Source organism: Sparus aurata, chromosome 18 (genome assembly GCF_900880675.1).
Source record: "Sparus aurata chromosome 18, fSpaAur1.1, whole genome shotgun sequence".
NCBI lineage: Eukaryota > Metazoa > Chordata > Actinopteri > Spariformes > Sparidae > Sparus > Sparus aurata.
Genome location: NC_044204.1, coordinates 7,159,222 through 7,177,340, shown reverse-complemented (window position 1 = coordinate 7,177,340; position 18,119 = coordinate 7,159,222). Strand labels below are relative to the sequence as shown.

The 18,119-nt window shown below is 41.3% G+C and overlaps 1 protein-coding gene across 1 annotated transcript in view; it reads right to left on the bottom strand.

The window, feature by feature from the left end:
- Positions 1 to 13,801, bottom strand: part of ankrd50 (ankyrin repeat domain 50) — a 41,350-nt gene extending 27,549 nt beyond the window's left edge. Inside the window, exons 1-2 of the mRNA XM_030396690.1 lie at positions 13,505 to 13,801; positions 10,811 to 11,937 (exon numbers count right to left, since the gene is read on the bottom strand). Of these exons, the coding sequence (XP_030252550.1) occupies positions 10,811 to 11,316 (506 nt within the window). The 5' untranslated portion in view covers positions 11,317 to 11,937; positions 13,505 to 13,801. The remainder of the gene's footprint in view (positions 1 to 10,810; positions 11,938 to 13,504) is intronic.
- Positions 13,802 to 18,119: the final 4,318 nt, after the last annotated feature.

Here is an 18,119-nt window from a genome sequence, read left to right as displayed (position 1 = left end):
GTTTTTGTTTATTAAGGGCACATTCATCCTGACATGAAGCCAATCTGGCCTCATTTAATTCAGTGAGTGAGTTGTTGGTTCCAGATTGGAATGTGAAGTCTGGTGAATTTCACTTGAAAATGTAATCTCCTTTGTTGAACTATGGGGAATGAATCCAGGGATGGCCATGTCAGCCTCTGGGTCATTTCAATATCTCAACAAGTATTGGATCCGTTGCTATGGAATTCCATACAGACATTCAGGATTCATAAATTTAAGCACTTTTCAGTCACATGCAAGTTAAGAAGGCCTTCAGAACCAACGTGTTATTCTAAATGCGTCTGAAAATAACATAGTTTACAGAATTCATTCATAAAACCACAGCAATAAATTCATTTCGTCACGCTTGTCATTTTAACCAGCTGTTAATATTTACTTCGATTGTATGGTTTAACTTTGATTATCTAGGTTCACTGCTGTCAACACTAGGAGACAAGTGAGAAAAAATATCATGACAGGACCGTTTAATTTCAAAAATTAAGATTTATGGTTTCCATGAGGGATCGTGTAGATGAAACACGTTATATAAAAAAAAAACAATCCCTTTTCCATGTGTTCATTCAAATTCGTAAACACGTTTATGGTCCCTAGAGAGAGAATTGTAATGACTGTGATGATCCCCTGACCATCACACTGTTAATCTAGTGTCACGATCACGTCAAAAATTGGATTTGTCCAATACTTTGGTTTATGACTAAATATCTACATTCCCATGAGCCTCAGCTGTGCCTGTGTTTCTCAAAAGCACTTCATAAATATTAGGACACAAAATATGAACACAATAAGATTTCTGATCATGCTGGACAATGCAAGAGTCTGATCATAGCTTAATGGATTTGCTCAATCAGTTCTGTGCTGGATGCCAAGCAGACCAATGCCTCCAGCTGTCTGAGAAACAATGTCCTGCAGACTGATCGGTCAGGGGGTACGAAGCACATGATAGCCAAAACTGATCAACTTGCACACCAAAACAACTGTTTTCTTTTAGAAACAAGCCAACAATGGTTCCCCATAATCAACCCATGCTAATGTAGTTAACATGTTTAAATGATATCTATTGATCTTTGTGATGCAGTCCTGTGATGGTTCGGATTCCAAAAAGCTCTGTCATGGGTCCGATCACACACAATGATCACATTATTTTTGTGAATGTGAGGTATGCATCTGACCCACCCTTAAATTACATCACAACAGACTGTCGTTGTTGAGAAGTATGATTCTATCCTGACTATTTTGTTAAAAGATTGTTAAAAAATTTAATTTAAAGAAAAATACTAATTAAAAACATTCAAATTCAGTCCCTTCAGTCATCTTACAAGGTAAACTTCTTTTACCCGTTAATGAAGCCTATTAATGATTTGCAAAAGTGTAAACATACGCCAACACTTCTTTTCGGGCCAGCACACATACCTCAGATAACTATTCCAAATCCCCCAAGCGCTTCCCAACCCAGACGAGGTGTGCATTCCTGGCCAGCTATCCAATACTGTCAAAGGGATCTGAAATTTCATCCTTTTCAACCCCTTCCCTCTTCTCCCCGCCATCACTCCTGCCTCAGTTTGCCTCCAAAAACACTCCCTGCTCTCCACAGGCTGCTTATCATCACATATGGAAACACAACTGTCTGTCCACATGTGCAAAAGCCTCAATAAGTGAATGCAAACAGTTCACTTGGATTTCAACACTGAGCAAATGCCAGCCCAGGCAGGTAACGCATCTTTACCTCGATTGAACAGATCTGTGGTTACAAACAGCAGCGGTGTGAGCTGTCTGGCACAGTTAAGTAGAGCATACTTCTGACAAGTCGATCATCAAAAAACAATCTTTGATATTTAACTAAAAGCCGTAAAAACATATTTTCTCCGTCAGCTTCTTACTATGAGCAACGGGATCCAACATACACAAAGACTCTGCCAAAGTTTGGATATTTCACAGCAGAGATTTATGCATTTCTGTGTCTGTCCTTGTATTACTCACTGGTTTAAAAGTGGGCGGATTCAGTTGGAAAAAAGGGGGGTGGTCACATAGTCACGCTAGCCAATCACAGTGTAGAAACATTTGAATCAAAATATGATGACAGCTGTGGGGTTGTTTGCTTATGTTGCCAAACCTCTTGTCACTCAGCTGTGCTCAAAACACACCTACACAGTCTTTATGAGGCGGATTAGCTGGATTGCAAGGTATTAAACTGACACAAACAACATCTAAAGATGTTTTTCAGAGCTTCAGCTTAAACTGTTGTTAGAAATGATTATTCAATGTTATAGAAAGGTTGGTACAGTTATATAGTTACAGATGGGTATTATTTTCAGGGTCTTTAGCCTGAAATATAGAAATGTATCAAGCAAAAATGCCAAACAAACGCTGGGTCTAGTTTCTCAAAGGTTTTGAATCATTGTAAATTGAATACTTTCCAGTTTTGGACTATGGATCAGAGCAGATAAGCAAAAAGACTTAACCTTAGGATCTAGAAACGTATGAGATATTTTTTACAAAAATTATTTCATTGGCCAATCGTACATATCTTATCAAATGATCAACATATACAGTATGACCTCAATTATTTTTGCTGACCATGACATTGTCATTATGTTTGCTTGCATGTTACCATAGGTATTAGAGCTTCAACAGTTAACAGATTAATCAATTGGTTTTCAACAATCAAATTAGTCACCAACTATTTTGATAATTGTCAGAGCTGTTTGAGCAAATTTAAGAAAATTAAGTCAAAGTTCTCTGATTCCAGCTTAAAATTTGAATATTTTCTGGTTTACTTAAAGGAGAACTTCTGTCGATTTAAACATGCAGCTTCATTGCTCAAGCTACCCTTGACTTGCCAGTACCGAAGACGCGAACAAATCTGGTCCAACCATTACAGAGCTCCGTGAACGGAGACTTAGCATTGAACGCTAACAGCATAGGGTCAGAACTTTACACTGTGTTTTAAGCGTTTTCATGCTCCACATCTCACACCAAAAGTTATGCAACATCAGCAGACACCTTACAACACAGCACAGCGTGTATGACTCAAACTGAATAAAAAAGTAGTCAAAACAGTGTGTTTGTGCAAGGAGCTACTTGCCTGTTTGTTGACATCCGTGTCTTCCGGTAGCTAGACCAAACTAGTCAATCTGTCGAGCGTGCACTTACTCCCTCACTGGCGGAGACGGAAACGTAATTCAGCATTTTCGTGTTTATGTTCATAATGTACATGTCCATGTTACAGCCTGTCATGAGCCATGAGCCTTACAATAGCCTGTTAAGCCTGTTAAGTGCACACTCAATGGATATGCTAGTTTGGTCTAGCTACCGGAACACACGGATGTCAACAAACAGGTACGTGGCTGCTTGCACAAACACACTATTTTAACTACTTTTTTATTCATTTTGACTCATACACGCTACAGTGTTGTGTTGTAAGGTGTCTGCTGATGTTGCATAACTTTTGGTGTGTTAAGACGCTTAAAACACAGTGTAAAGTTCTGACCCCATGCTGTTAGCGTTCAATGCCAAGTCTCCGTTCACGGAGCTCTGTAATGGTTGGACCAAATGTGTTCGCGTCTTCGGTACTGGCAAGTCAAGGGTAGCTTGAGCAATGAAGCTGCATGTTTAAATCGACCGAAGTTCTCCTTTAATAACAGGACAATTGAATATCATTTGGTTGTGGACAAAATAAGATGTTTGAGGTCATCATCTTGGGCTTTGGGAAAGACTGAATCGCATGTTTTTCCTCTTATGCTGACATTTTATAGACCAAACAACCGATCATTTACTTAATTGCAATTATTTCTGAAGCGAGACATCGTCTACAACAGGTTTACAACAGGCTAACTGTTCAATCGGAAAAATTCAAGATATAGCCTAACCCTCCTTTTTCTTCATGAATAAGTTTAAACTTGCTTCAACTCTTCCTCTACAAACCATAATACAAGCTTGAGCACCACCATATATGAGCTTTATTTGAGTGGGATGATGATATGAATGAGTTATGTGTGCCCACACACGCACAAGCGCGTAGGCACATCCACATGCGCACGCACACACACACACCGACACACCGACACACACACACACACACACACACACACAAACAATCCGGTAGTGGTATGGAGGCAGAGGCTGGCCTCAAATTGCCGAGTCATCATTGCAGCCGCACCAGTGCTGCTGTTTCTCCTCATCTGCTTGGAGTTGATGCGTCACACTGGGAGCCTTTTTTTTGGTTTAAAACGTGGCCCTAATCTGCAGCGAATTTTCCACAGCCGTGCACAACATGAAAGGCAGGGGGCCGCTTTCATTTAATGTCCCTTAACCCCAATAAGCAGGGCCGCCCAATGTGCAACAGTCAAAAAGTCAACACAAAAGGAAAAAAAGCCCACAAAGCTCCCTCCCCGACTTCATAAAAAAGTGTCTTGGTTGCCTTTACTTGAATTCGAAATGTGACACAAGTTGAGATCAGACAAAGCGAGGCTACAGACACGTTATTTGAGGAAATTTAGGTAACCATTTAATCACAAGACATCTTTACAAACATCTTCACATTTATTTAAATCTCTCGGTTTGCACCTCACAATTTCCTACATTTCCGGGAGGCAATAATAGGAATTCACTTGTAATAATCTACTAAAAAAAGTTTGCCTTGAGCCGGTAATTCCATGCTGTCTTGTAAAATAACAACTTAAAAAGCCAAACAATATGTTCACTGGAGGCCACCAGACTAGATCCAATCATGCTTCTTTTTCTGATTCATTCCGCTAGTTATATGAACAGCTCTTTGGATCAAACAAACGGGCACAACGATTTACAAAGAAATGTTTGAAGACGCTGCCAGAAAATCATCATTTTTAACAATCTAACGGAACAATCTCTAAACTGCTGCATCAATAGCTTCCATGGACATGCTGTGGGAATAAAACACTGCCAAGAAACTTCAAGTATGGTTCAGAAAATTTAAGCTACGTTCATTCATCATTTCTGAAGTCGGTGCCCTTTACAAAAAAATAGAAACTTGTATGGCTACCATTCAAGCCTAACTCGTGCTCGGTGGAGAGAGGCCCAACAACAGATCCACATAAGGTCACACCTAAACTAAAAGGCAGCTTTGTCCCATCAGCAGAAAAAAAAACCTGTTGCCTTTAGTTTGACCCACATGGCTGGGTTAACTCCACCTATTTGAAGCCAGCTCTTTTGTCTCGAAAGTGAGGCATGTTGGATGGCAGCAGGCTGACTGGTAGTTTAAAACTCACAAATTCATTCAAACTGGAGGACTCCAGTCAAAACATGGCAGTGGCCTTTGATAAGGCTAAGACAGACACTGAAGAGACAGAGGAATGTGTTCTGGCCCCGCTACAAATAAAACCCTTGATGACACACTGCAGCTCAACTGTTAAAACCTTTCAGATACTAAGGGAAATGAATTTGACCCAGCGGGGCAGCCCATGTGCCACAATTCTCAAGTGTATTGTCCAAACAAGACAGGAGGTTGTGCTGGTTAACCTGAAGCAGAGGGAAATCAAGCTGAAAGGTGACGCTGCCTTTTATTTGGAGGACTGCAGATCACAACTTTATCTGGCAGGCTCCTGTTCTGCTAACGTATAATAATACATTTAGTAGGCCTAATATACAAAATAAAAATGCATTCTAGCGAAGCTGGGTGATATGGCTGAAATTAATTTAACAGTATAGCACTGTAAAAACTGACAAGTTGATCTTACTGAAAAAAAAAAAAAGATTTGGAAAAGGTAAGTAAATGAAAATATCAATCTTAAGTTTACTTTATCTTCTTTTTAAGTTTAATTGAAATGTGTTTAGTTATTTTTGTGAAGTTGTTGCAAATGTTCAAAATGGCAAGTGAAAGCACATGTTATGTATATTAAGGATAGTTTTCACTCCACATTTAAAAAGGTACAACTAACGATTATTGTCATTAAGTCATTGATAAATATGTTTTTCATTTGCCCAATTTAAAGACAAAATGTGCATCACAGGTTCCTTTTGGTCAAAAACCATACAACAGTTTGGTTTATTACTTTTATTTCAATCCCCCAGAAATGTTAACTTAGACAATAGAAATGTATAAAGCTCTTAAATATGATTAGTGATGATTCAAACATTTAAGAAATGTCAAAGAGCTGAGGCCTCGGGTTATTTATGCTTCTACAATAACAATAACAATATGGATTCAGTGGTCACATCCACTAATATTTCTAGGAACTGGACTCTAAGAAAAGGTGATTGGATGACATGAAGAGGAGATCAGGACCCAGACTACGCATGTTAGGTTGGTCTGAGGTTGATAATGATCTTTTTAGATTAAACTTAAGAATTTTAAAAGGGGAGTTTAGTATTCTGAACCAGAATTGTATGCATTTAAGGATCGTGGACATTTTGAGAGAATATAGGTCAATAGAAAGCAGTTAAGAAACAGCTTTGCTGGTGACTAATCAACAGTTTTTCTGGTGGGCAGTGCTGCGCTTGGAACATTTTGACTCATGACCTCAGTATTTCTAAGATTCTAGCTTCAGCCCTGCTTGTGCCTCACTTGAGTATTTCCATTTCATGCATTAATTTATTCTACTTCACTACATTTCAGAAAGATATATTGTAGGTTTTACTCCAACGCATTTATCTGACAGCTACTTTGCAGATTCTGATTTTGGGAGACAAATTGCATAATACAATTCAATTCAATAAACAACAGCATATAACTTACTAACAACCAGCTCCACATTTACCTGCTACAACATTTCAGTCAAAACACAATCATTTTAAAAGAACACTTTTACTTTCAACACATTACATTTTGATGCTAATACTTCTGTGCTGGTAGAAGAAGTACTCGGATCTTTAAGTTGATACAAGTAGAAATACTATAGACTCAAAATATTCCATTACAATTAAAAGTATAGTAGTATTACCAGTAAAATGTACTTTAAGTATTAAAATACTTGTTGTCAAGAATGGCTCCTTTCAAAGTTTAATATTACACAGTACATCTAACAAAACATTTTCATGTTGCAGATTGTCAATGTGGAGCAAATGTCAGATACTTTATATACTACTAGGTTGGATTAGTAGTACAGCACTGCATTATGTGATAGACGTACTTCAAGAGATTTTAAGTGAAAAGTAAGAGTAACTATAAGTGTCAAATTTAATAAAGTAAAAATTACAATATTTGTATCTGTATTGTAGTGTATTATAAGTATAAAGTAGCAGAAATAGGAAGCACTCTGATAAAGTACAAGTGTGTCAAAAATGTACTTTAATGGAAATACCTGAATTTATGTACTTAATCACTCACTATAACTATAAAATTATGAAAGTAGAGACTTCACTTCACCGGTATTTCAGCTTTTACTTAAGTGTAGGATCTTAACACTTCTTCCACTATGGAATATGACAAATACTTCTATTACTCAACTAGATCATCATAGTTTTGCTGTTATCATTTGCACACGTGCAAAGAGATCAAAATAAAGAGCTGAGGCAGTAAAAAAAATTATAAAATGTGTTAAAAATGTTGCATGTAAATAAAATACATGATGCTGATTTAATGCTAGAAAACGACAAAACTCAACTTTAAATAGTTGGTTGTCTGGTTGTCGCTGGTTTCAGATGTACAGATAGGAGAAAGCAGCGATCAGGCTGCACCAAGTGGACGTAAACCCGTGTCTGAACCAGTTTCAATGTATTAACACAAGGCCGGTGATTACTATCAACAAACAGACCTGTTTGTCTTTGACCAGGCTAAAGAATTTGACAGGGCCTCTTGCATTCACTCACTAGCTAACATTTAAAATCACAGCTGGAGGGGAATTGTGGAGGGTGGGAGTCAAATGCTTCCCAAAAATCTGTGCTAAACAAGACGCTTGAAACAGAAACTTGTATAACTTTAATTGAGTAAAAATCAAGGCCTGAATCTGTTCAGTCAAAATGAAGTATGCAAATTTTTATCCCTGATGTAAATCAGTGGTCACAAAGTTGAATATAAAAGTTTTACGTCCTCCCATTTCTCTCTTTATTTCTTTTCATTTCTTTACATCGATGCGAGACACAGCCGACAGTCTTGGTTTGTTGAAACCAAATAGCATCTCAAACAGCAGGGGAGCCGCTCAAATTATTTGTGTACAATGGTGTTTGAAACACTTCTACACCCGAGATGACCATCAGGCATTCACCGAAGTGCTTATTTGGCTCACAACCTAAACAGACGGCGGTCAAAAGCCTCGTGTCTTTGTTGTCCGCAAATTTAGGGCCAGAGGTTTCAAGCGCTGCACGATATTTGCTTCATGAGGCAAGGCAGAGTAAATGTGACTGTCTGCTAAAAAAAGGCCTTTGACATCCAACGTGACACAGAGCAGAGCTGAAGCGAGAAGTTCGCTCCTGCTGAGTTCAGTCTCTGTTTATGTCCTCACGATAACCTGCCTTTTATCTTGGAGGGTCAAACTGAAGTCAGAGTCGTCGGCAAAGGCCGCATGATTACGAGCAGATGACAAGAGCAGTGCTAACTTCCTTGGGAACGTGAATGTTAAAAAAAAATGAAGGCGTGAGTTGAGCTGTTGACTCTGGTGAGTGTTTAAAAAATGATTTACCTTGCTGAACGTTTGACCTACTTTTTGTTGAGATGGTGCAATAAGCATCACCAGATGGCCAGACAAGAAGCCTGTGCGTTCAATGCAGCATTCCAGCCTGGGTTTGCATTGACTGCCTGATCTATACTGTGTAGACAAGTCGTGCAAGTAACCCACACACACACTCACACACACACACGCAGGTCCTTTTAAAGCCACCGCCTACAATAACAGTCCATCTTGATCGTGTTACATGCCCGGGCAGGACGCTGAAAGTGCACAAACCTACTGTACTTCAGTTTCACATGTGCACTTCATCTTTCTGCAGCACAGTCACTCGGGTCAGTCATTCAGTGAGTCAGTTGCAGTTCAATGCTTCTTCCTCACGAGTATCCAGCCACCTGAGCTCGGCTGCGACTTAAAAATATCTGACCTTTCTTGAGTCAGAAGCCAAGCGGGGACAGTCCCACCCAGCATGCCACACCAGGGGGAAAACCAACAAAACCGTGACATCAAATAAATGGAGAGGCTGCTGAGGCGGAGCTATGCTGTGAGTGTGAGCAGTCAGAAAAAGAGGGGGGGAAGGGGTGCAGCGGGGTCAGGAGGTGGAGCGGAAAGGGAGGGGGAGGGGTCGGCTTTTACATTTCCAGGCAAGCCAAATTCCTAGATTTCAGACATCACCTGGACCCACCAGAGGAGTTTGAGGATTAAAATTGATTGCTTTCATTCTGGATGTGACAAAAAGCAATCCTCTACAAAACTAAAATATTCCTGGAAAGCGACAAATATGCAGGTTTTTTATTCCTGACAACATAGACTGGAGGTTTCCCTTCAGATTTTATAAACTACTAACGACTAACCAGTTACAAAACATAAACTGCTCGGTATTCTCTGGTGGAGAACAAACACAACACTGATCTTGAACATTTCTGTGCTGGCACTTCTTCTTACGCTTTAACTGACATAAACACAGACAATGATATATCTGTGTTGAGCTTAGACTGGTTTATGAAGTCCTTCATGCAGACGTATCTGTTGAGTGCTTGTGCTGATTGTTTTGCCATCAATAAAATGTTCGAAAATTGGGGAAACTGCTCAAAGTAGCATCTCCAAAAGGATTATATAATCAGTTAATGATGATACAAAACAGCAGCTATAAGACCAATACTACTCAGCTTGACTATAATTTGTCGATGAATAAATATAAACTATCTGATTTCTGTGGCTTCGGCATAATTCTGCATCGGCACTTCTCCAACCAGTGACTATCTGACTACATCAACTTAACACTTTCAGGTCTTTGTGCGGGGCTGAAGCTGCCATCAGGACACAGAGGTCATGTCCTCAGCAATAATTCTGAGAATTTGGGGGTTGAATGACATAAAGAGGGGCGGCTGTAGCTCAGTGGGTACAGCTGAGGACTAGTAACCGGAACCGGAAGGTTGCTGGTTCAAATCCCTGGCTCCGGCACTGAGCTACATGCCTTAGTATCCTTGAGCAAGATACTGAACCCCAAAATTGCTCCTGATGTGCAGTTGGCACCTTTGTGGCAGCCACTGCCATCAGTAAGGGCCCTGCGATGAGCTGGCGACTCGTCCAGGGAGTACCCTGGCCTTCGCCCATAGAGTCACTGGATTTGGCCCCAGTAATCCCGGCTCCACCTTGAAAAAGGTGGTATAAAGCGGTAACATCACCCGCGACCCTCATGGAGAAAGCAAAAACGAAAACGAAATGACATAAAGAGGAGTTTAAATCCTGTAATAACTCACATACTACAGCTGTGGGTTTGTCTGAGGTTGATTTTGATCATAAAATAATTCAAAATTTGACAGCTTTTAGAGAAAAAATATCTAATTAAAAACGAGAACTTTATACCTGTAAAAGAGTGTAGACATTTAAAGAGAATTTGGGGTGATGCAAACGTAAATGAACAGTGGAAAAAAAAGTTTGGTTGCACGGTCAACAGTTTCTAAGTTGGGCGGGGCTCTGCTGGGAGAATTTCAACAAATAAACACAACGCCACACACAAGACACCACTGGGTTACATTAGCAGTACTGCACTGCACCATTTTGTGTCAGATTAAATGCAGTGGAGTAAATAAAGGTGATAATCTGTGAAATCATCTGGCATCTACACCGACAGTGAGAGCAAGAAAAAAAAAAAAAGGCAGAGGGCTGTATTTGTGCGTGTTGGTCCATACCTCTTGAAAGCTTCTGTGGGGTTCCTCTCACACTCTCCAGGCTGCAAAGTGCTCTGCACAGCGGGATCGCGCACCTTCTCCTCGTATCCCGGCACTAGGCCGCTGCGGCAGATCTGAGCCACAAGACCTCGGACAAACCCGCCGACACACAGCGTGTCCGAGTCGTCCGCCCGGCAGAAGTGGAAAGCCAGACTATGCTGGTGCAGGCCCCGGTGTGTTCCATGGGCCGACGTGGGCCACAACAGCTCTGTGCACACTGCGGTCTTCCCGCTTCCCGGACCCCCCACGAGCAACACCCCCCAGGAGGTACCTGACTTGGCGGATCCTGATGTCAAGGTGCCCGGATTGGATGCACCCCCGTCTGGCGCCAGCGGGGGCTGCTTACTGGGAGTGCTGGTCACTCCATTGAGGTTGTTGGTTTTCTCTTGCAGGCAATGCTGGATCTTATGAAAGACCCACTCCCGGCAGTAAAAGCGCTTCCCCTGCAGCAAACTGGTTTGGGCCATTTTTATATAGTGCTGCTGTTCCACCTATTCCTCCACTTCATAGGGGTCCCGTCATTCTGCCCCTCACGTTGTCAACTCCAACAAAAGCCGGCAGTAAATTCGAACATCCATTCTGTCTGCTGAAAATGTGCCTCTCAGAAAAGCAGGTCGCAGTACAGCCGTCCTCAGTGTTGGTTGTCGGGAGGAAGCCAAGAGCGAATGCAACTTGAGGGAGAAGCAGACGGCAGGAAAAAGCAGCCGAGCTACAGCATGTTGCAGAATATCTAGGTCAAAAATTTAAAAAAAAAAAAAAAAAGGAAATCAAAATCGAGGCTCAAACCATAGATTTTCCACCAACTTTTTCCACAGCTTTCCCACTGGTTGAACTGAGTGCTCCTTGTTATTATGAGTGTGTTGCTTTAGCATGGCGCTGGGCATGGCAGGGCACCCTGCTCTTGAGTGCATCCACTGGCAAACTCAAGCCACCGCCGCTTGATGCAATTAGCCATGGGAGTTGCTGATATATTTCCGCTGATGCATTTCAGATGCTACCGGGGGTGACCAAGGCGCGTTTCCATCACATCAACATGGCCGAGGCTGCCAGTCAGTTTCTCCAATAACATACCAAGCCCGGCTCCTTCCCTGGAAAACAGACACAGAAGTAGAGGCTGAATGAAGACACGTCTCAAGCACGACTTCCTGCTCATGCACAATTAACTAGCACACTAAAGGGGGTGTTTGCTCAGACAGCCTTTGAGAGAGGTCAAATATGGGTTAAATACCTCCGATATGATGCACAATGTTGCCGTGAAGGGTTAACTGTACTCCTGCGGCTACAAAAGGTTGGTATGTCGGGTTTTTCGCTGCTTTCATCCTCCACAAGCCACATCACTGCCTGCCTGCCTGCCTGCAACTAAATTCTTGGCAGGGGTTCGTCCAGTTTCTCTAGTCTATCCACTGATCCCCCCTTCCTTCCTATGTGGCTTTAAATCCCAAACAGTCCACATCCGTCCTGAGCTGTGTGTGTGTGTGTGTGTGTGGGGGGGGGGGGGGGGGGGGGGGCTAAGTCCGAACGTGAGGAGGAGGACCCCCTTTTCCTGCGCTTACAGGGGTTGTTTACATGGGTGGAAATGGAAGGTATCCTCACCTTAGAGAGGGAGTTTAACCGCTTTGAAGGCGACAGAAATGAACGATTAATCAGGAACTGCAACAAATTATAGATTGGCTGAGAACGTTTAAATTAATCTCCAACTATTTAGCAAATGGTTATTAAGTTGGAGTAATTTTCTAGGGGGGAAAAAGGGGGAAGGTTTTCTGATTGAAGCGTCTTAAATGTGAATATTTCCTGGCGTCTTTTCACCTCCACTAGAGTTAACTGAACATCTTTGAGCTTGTTTTTTTTTTAACCATTTTTATGACATTTTATTGACCAAACAACTAATTGATTCATCAAGAAAATAATCAACAGATTGATCGACAGTGAAAATGATCATTGGCTGCAGCCCCTAACGTTAGTGATATGAAAGGGATCTCTGACGCCATAAGAACTTGGTTAAGAGCATACAAACTGAGCTTTTCCGTATTTCTGTACAGCTTACTGCAGTTTAACCACCTTTCTATTCAGACCCTCCATCACTGCCTTACTACACCTCTTCTATACCGGAGCAAACGCAAATATTACCCAGCCTCAACTGCCATGACACACACACTAACACACACACACACACACACACAGTCTTGCTGGTTACTTTTGTACCGCTGCCAAACAACAAGGTTTAACACGGGCTGCGATACATTTCCACCTCTCTGCGGTGTCTTTGTCTCAGTGTGAAATATGTCTGTGCTCCGCTGTGTTTTGAGGCGACGAGGCGACCAGTAATCCCTGAGAGCAAAGCGACACGAATTCACTCTGTTGACTGGGGGGGAAAAGGCAGCACAAGTCTTTTGTATGGCCAGATAAACCTCACCCATTTCAGATGGGATACACAATACACCTATAGGGGGGCTTTTTTAAGAGAGAGAGAAAAAAAAGACCAGCTAACATTTGCATGCTTTAGGAAGAAACCCCGTGCAGGAGGCAGACGTTACATGAAGCCGTCCTTCTTGTTGCGTCCAGAAGAACTGTCCCTTATAAAGTTCATTATAGCCCATTGTGGAGCGTTCCACAGTTTCACCCGTCTCTCATCCCCAACCCCCCCTCCCTCCTCACCTCTTGCCGATTCCTCTTGGTGTTTTTCGGAGGGGTCTGTCTGCCGTGTCCGTGGAGTCCGTACACCCTTCGAGTCCACGTTAAAAGCCTCCCCAGATGAACCAGTCGACCGTTTCCTCCTCGAGGATTCAAAGCTTCGGTTCGTGCGTTTGAGCGACGTTCCCGTCTTTTTTTTCGGGTCTGTGTGTTGTGTCGGCTGTCGGCTCCTCCTGCTGCCCGACAGACACAGCTCCACAGTGAGAGAGCCGACTGACTCTCCGCCTCCAAACACTCCACATCTCTCCCCACTGCATGCAGAACACACGCCAATCGATGAGCGGCGCAGGGCATTGTGGGACATTGAGTTTTACACGCTTGTCGCCATTAGCATCAAAATAAGTGTCAAAAATAATTGCCAATTATTTGTTAGTTTCCAATAAAATCACACATACAGACATAGCGCAGCTTTTCAGGGTAGAATGTAATCGATATGTTTTTCAGATATTAACATAAAGAGACATTTATATCGCTGCTTTGTATTACTTTCACAAAAAAAAGTTGAATTAGTTTGACAAATAAGCATAATAGAATCAAAAGCATGTTAGAAAGTATATTCCATTAACAAGCACTGACATGCCCAAAATAAAAATACATAGGCCTATGTCTATTTTGACATAGGCCTATGTTAGAAATAAGATTAGAAATAATGATGGTTAAATGATCAGATTTAGAATTAGTGGCCAAATGAAAGATATAACTTTATCTTTATCATAATTATCATCATCATTAGGCACCTGGATTGGAGAAAACAGGAGAATCAAGCCGTCTCGGACATCGCCCAGGACAGTTTGAAGCTAGAAAGGTGGCAGGGTCTGCCACATATAGACAAAGCAAAACAGTATGAAACTGTGGTGTCCTTTAAGGTAAGTTTGTTTATTCAGTTGTTCAGCCATGAAACCAAAGAGAGTTTCTTTATTTAGTTTGTTTAGTCAGAAAAACAATTTAGGGAAGATCTTTGATCAAAATGTCTTCCCCCAAACTACATAATGTACCTTTGAAGGGTAAATTCACCCGAATTCTTGCCTTGAAAGGGTGTAAATAACAATTTTTCAATTCAGTTTGGGATCTCAGGGGTTCCATCTCTTGTACTGTCTGATATGGCAGATATGTGATACTTGCTAAGATGACATTTAACACAAAGTGCAAATAACAAAGACTGAGATTGTGTGTTTATGTTTCACGGCTGTAACACACATGTTGTAACTCCCCACATTAAGTATTGGTTGTAAATATTTGATATAAGCTTAGAAAACCTGTATTACAAGGCTCTCCATCTGTGAGAATTCAAAAATATTCCTGTTTTTTTATATACTCCTTTGGATTTGGCTTGTGATGCAATAGATTCATCTTCTGATTACCTGATTTCATTCTGCCTGAGGCATTACATTTTTTAGGAGATCCTGTGAATTTCCAACATCTGTCAAAGGTTGTTGATGACTGAGTTCAGACAGCACTGGAGAGTGATATTACAACACTGGACAGTTCAGCAAAAACTGACTTGTCAGTGATATCTTGTACTCGACAGAACTTCTTACGGAAAGTTATCATTTAAGCCCTGGCTAATATTACATCCCTTAATACCATATGCACACTGCATTATTTATGTTTATGGATCTGCTGGAAAATAATGAATAAAGCATTAATTGGAAATAAAAACAATCCCAGGTTGTTCCTTCCATGCTCCAATTGTTATCTCTGCTGCGTTTCCTAACAGCTGACGCTCCAGGTGTTGTCATTGTTAGCGAGCAGCAGGCAGGTGTGTGTTTCGGAATTAGATTTTACTTTCGACGATCATTTGAGGAGGCTTTCTGCCGGCTTGCAGCCTGGATATGAAAGCTGATCATCCGTGTTTTTATCTGGCAGCCTCTGAATAATGTCGACAGGTTTGTGCTGATTTTAAAGGAAACACTTGGATGAGTTTGTGTTTCAGCTGCAGACCAAAATTACATAAGTCACTTTAGAAATTAAATGTGCAGGGGAGCAAGTTGAAGCAGCGATGTGAAATTTCTTTCAAAAGTTTTTTTTCCTCCCTCCAGCAGGGAGGCACATGGGGCTTGCAGGTTGGAGTGTTTTGATCTAACTTGAAGCTGCTGATGTTACAACTTATTTATCACTCCCTGAAGATTTCCTACAGGGACTTTTTCTTTGAGGTATACCTGCAGTAGGATGTAATAACTCAGTGTTTCTGTCCAATTCTGTCAGTGCTCACTTGGAGATAACGCAGTCTTGTGTTGGAGTCAATTTCCACTTCAGACTGTGTTTCCTATAGTGCTGCCCTACGTGTTTGGGGTTTTAAACATGGAGTTTGGGCTGAGATTTGGTTCAGGTTAATGTCAGGGCACAAACAAATCGATGCGAATGGAGACTCTGACACGTGATTTAAAACGACAAAAGTAGTCATCTGATACAAAGAAAAAAGCGAAAGTGTGTATCCGTCCACCCTGTCTCTTGGAAATGATCATTTTCAACAGCAAATACCTTTAAAAGGAAACATTACACCACCTGGATTCGATTTTCGATTAACATATTGAAGACATGCTGTACAACATTATTGTTACACTGTATATAGTAATGTCAAGGCACTCACATAGTTATGGTAGGGGAGAATCTTTCCTTCACCGTAACCGGATTGTATTTCCAGGACCCAAATGCAGATAATGGAGACAGGAAGAAGTGAGCAAATGATTTATTCAACAAACTATGCTGGAGGGTAATGTGGATGAGATGACCAGGGTAGCAGGTGGGCAGGCTTGACTGAAGCGGCGGCAAAGGCGAAGGCTGAGACCCTATGGAGAATGAGCCGGAGGAGGGAAACACTCGTGGACGTCAGCTGAATGCAAATAACTGTGCAGTCATGTGCTGTCGCAATTATAATAAAAAACATTTTACCCACTTGGAAAGTTCCCCTCTCATTGCAACTCGAAAAGTTGGAGAATTTTGGTGAACGAGTTGCCGAGTTGATGTCGCATGGCTCTGAAACATGCGGATGAAAGTGAACACTGGGTTGATGGTGAGAAACTTTTTAACTTTTAAGTTGTTGTTACCTACCATGTTGTATAAAACCCTCTGAGTGATAAAATGCAAAACAACAAAAAAAAAAAAAACTGTCTTTGGCATCTATGTTGCTCGACATTCTAATGGAACCAACAGAGGAGCACTTGAATGCAGCATACAGTGTAACATCACCTACACTGACCTCTTGAGGAGTTGCCATTGTTGTTTTCACACAAGCAGCCGCTTCATTCGCTCTAAGCTGTAGTGTCAGTAGCTTCTTAAAGGATCTTGATTGGTTCAACGCCTGCGTGTTCAGCCACAGATGTATGGGTTAAAACATGGCAAAATGTATTTGGAAGATCACGTCTCAGGAATCGTTGCATTTTATCACTTCTATGTTCAAAAGATGTGAACAACAATTTCAAAGTTATAATAGCAAAGACAAACTTTAAGCCTAACACTTTCTGTTTGAAAGCTGCAGTAATGAGCCTCACTTGGATAAAGTCCCTATAAACAGTCATTAAGTTGTTACCGAGTTCCGCAGACATATTAGAAGTCCCTATTGTGAAATTGTAGGAAAGTTCTAATGATCCTTTTGTTAGGTTTATCGAAGAACAAAATAAGCACTCCGTGGAGATAATAGTGGAGTTGGAAAAAAAAGCACTATTACAACAGTAGGAAGCCTGCTGATTGGGGAAAACAAAACAGTCTCTCTACTTCCCAGCTGTCCGCTGTCAGATCGGCAACAAATCAAGCCTGAGTCCCTGCAGAGCTTTTAAAACTGTAAATATTGCATCAAGGACTCACAATATTGAGCGCTTTTTCGAGTTCCTTCATGTCCTTCGCCGGTGTTGGTGTTCCGTCTTATGTGTAACCTGTTGTGTTGGTGTTACCCTGCAGAGCGCGGCGCGTGGAGGTGCCCCCTGTGGATGCAGAGAGGAGATAAACAAATCCATATATTGAACTGCCCTCAAGGGTAATCACAAACACTCGCTGACCTTACACGATACTTCATCTGCTAATGCCTGCTCCTCAGCAAATAAACCAGAGGAGGACATGAAGAAGATGAACTGTCCAGGTCTCAAATTTCACCTGATGAAACTCATCATTGTTTTCAATATTTTTGATCTATGAATGACCTTTTAATTGAAGGATAACAGCTTCGATTCTTTTCACCTAAGAAACAGTTTCCGATCCAAACATTCTCAATCATACAGTGAGGGGTCTATTTTCTGACACAATCCAGCTTTAGCAGTTGTTGCTCTCAACATCTCAACTCAACTCAACTCAACTTTATTTATAAAGCGCTTTAAGCAGCCGCAGCTGGGACAAAGTGCTGTACATAAAACATAGGAAACAACAAATAGAATAAAATAAATAAAAAAACAATAAAATAATAAAAATGTTAAAACAATAAAAACAATAAAAACAATAAGACATTAAAACACTAAACAACAGCAGAGTCTCAAGCTGGGTTGAAGGCCAAGGAATAAAAATGGGTTTTAAGATACGTTTTAAAAATGGACAGTGAGGGGGCTTGTCTGACATGGAGCGGGAGGGCGTTCCAAAGTTTGGGACCGGC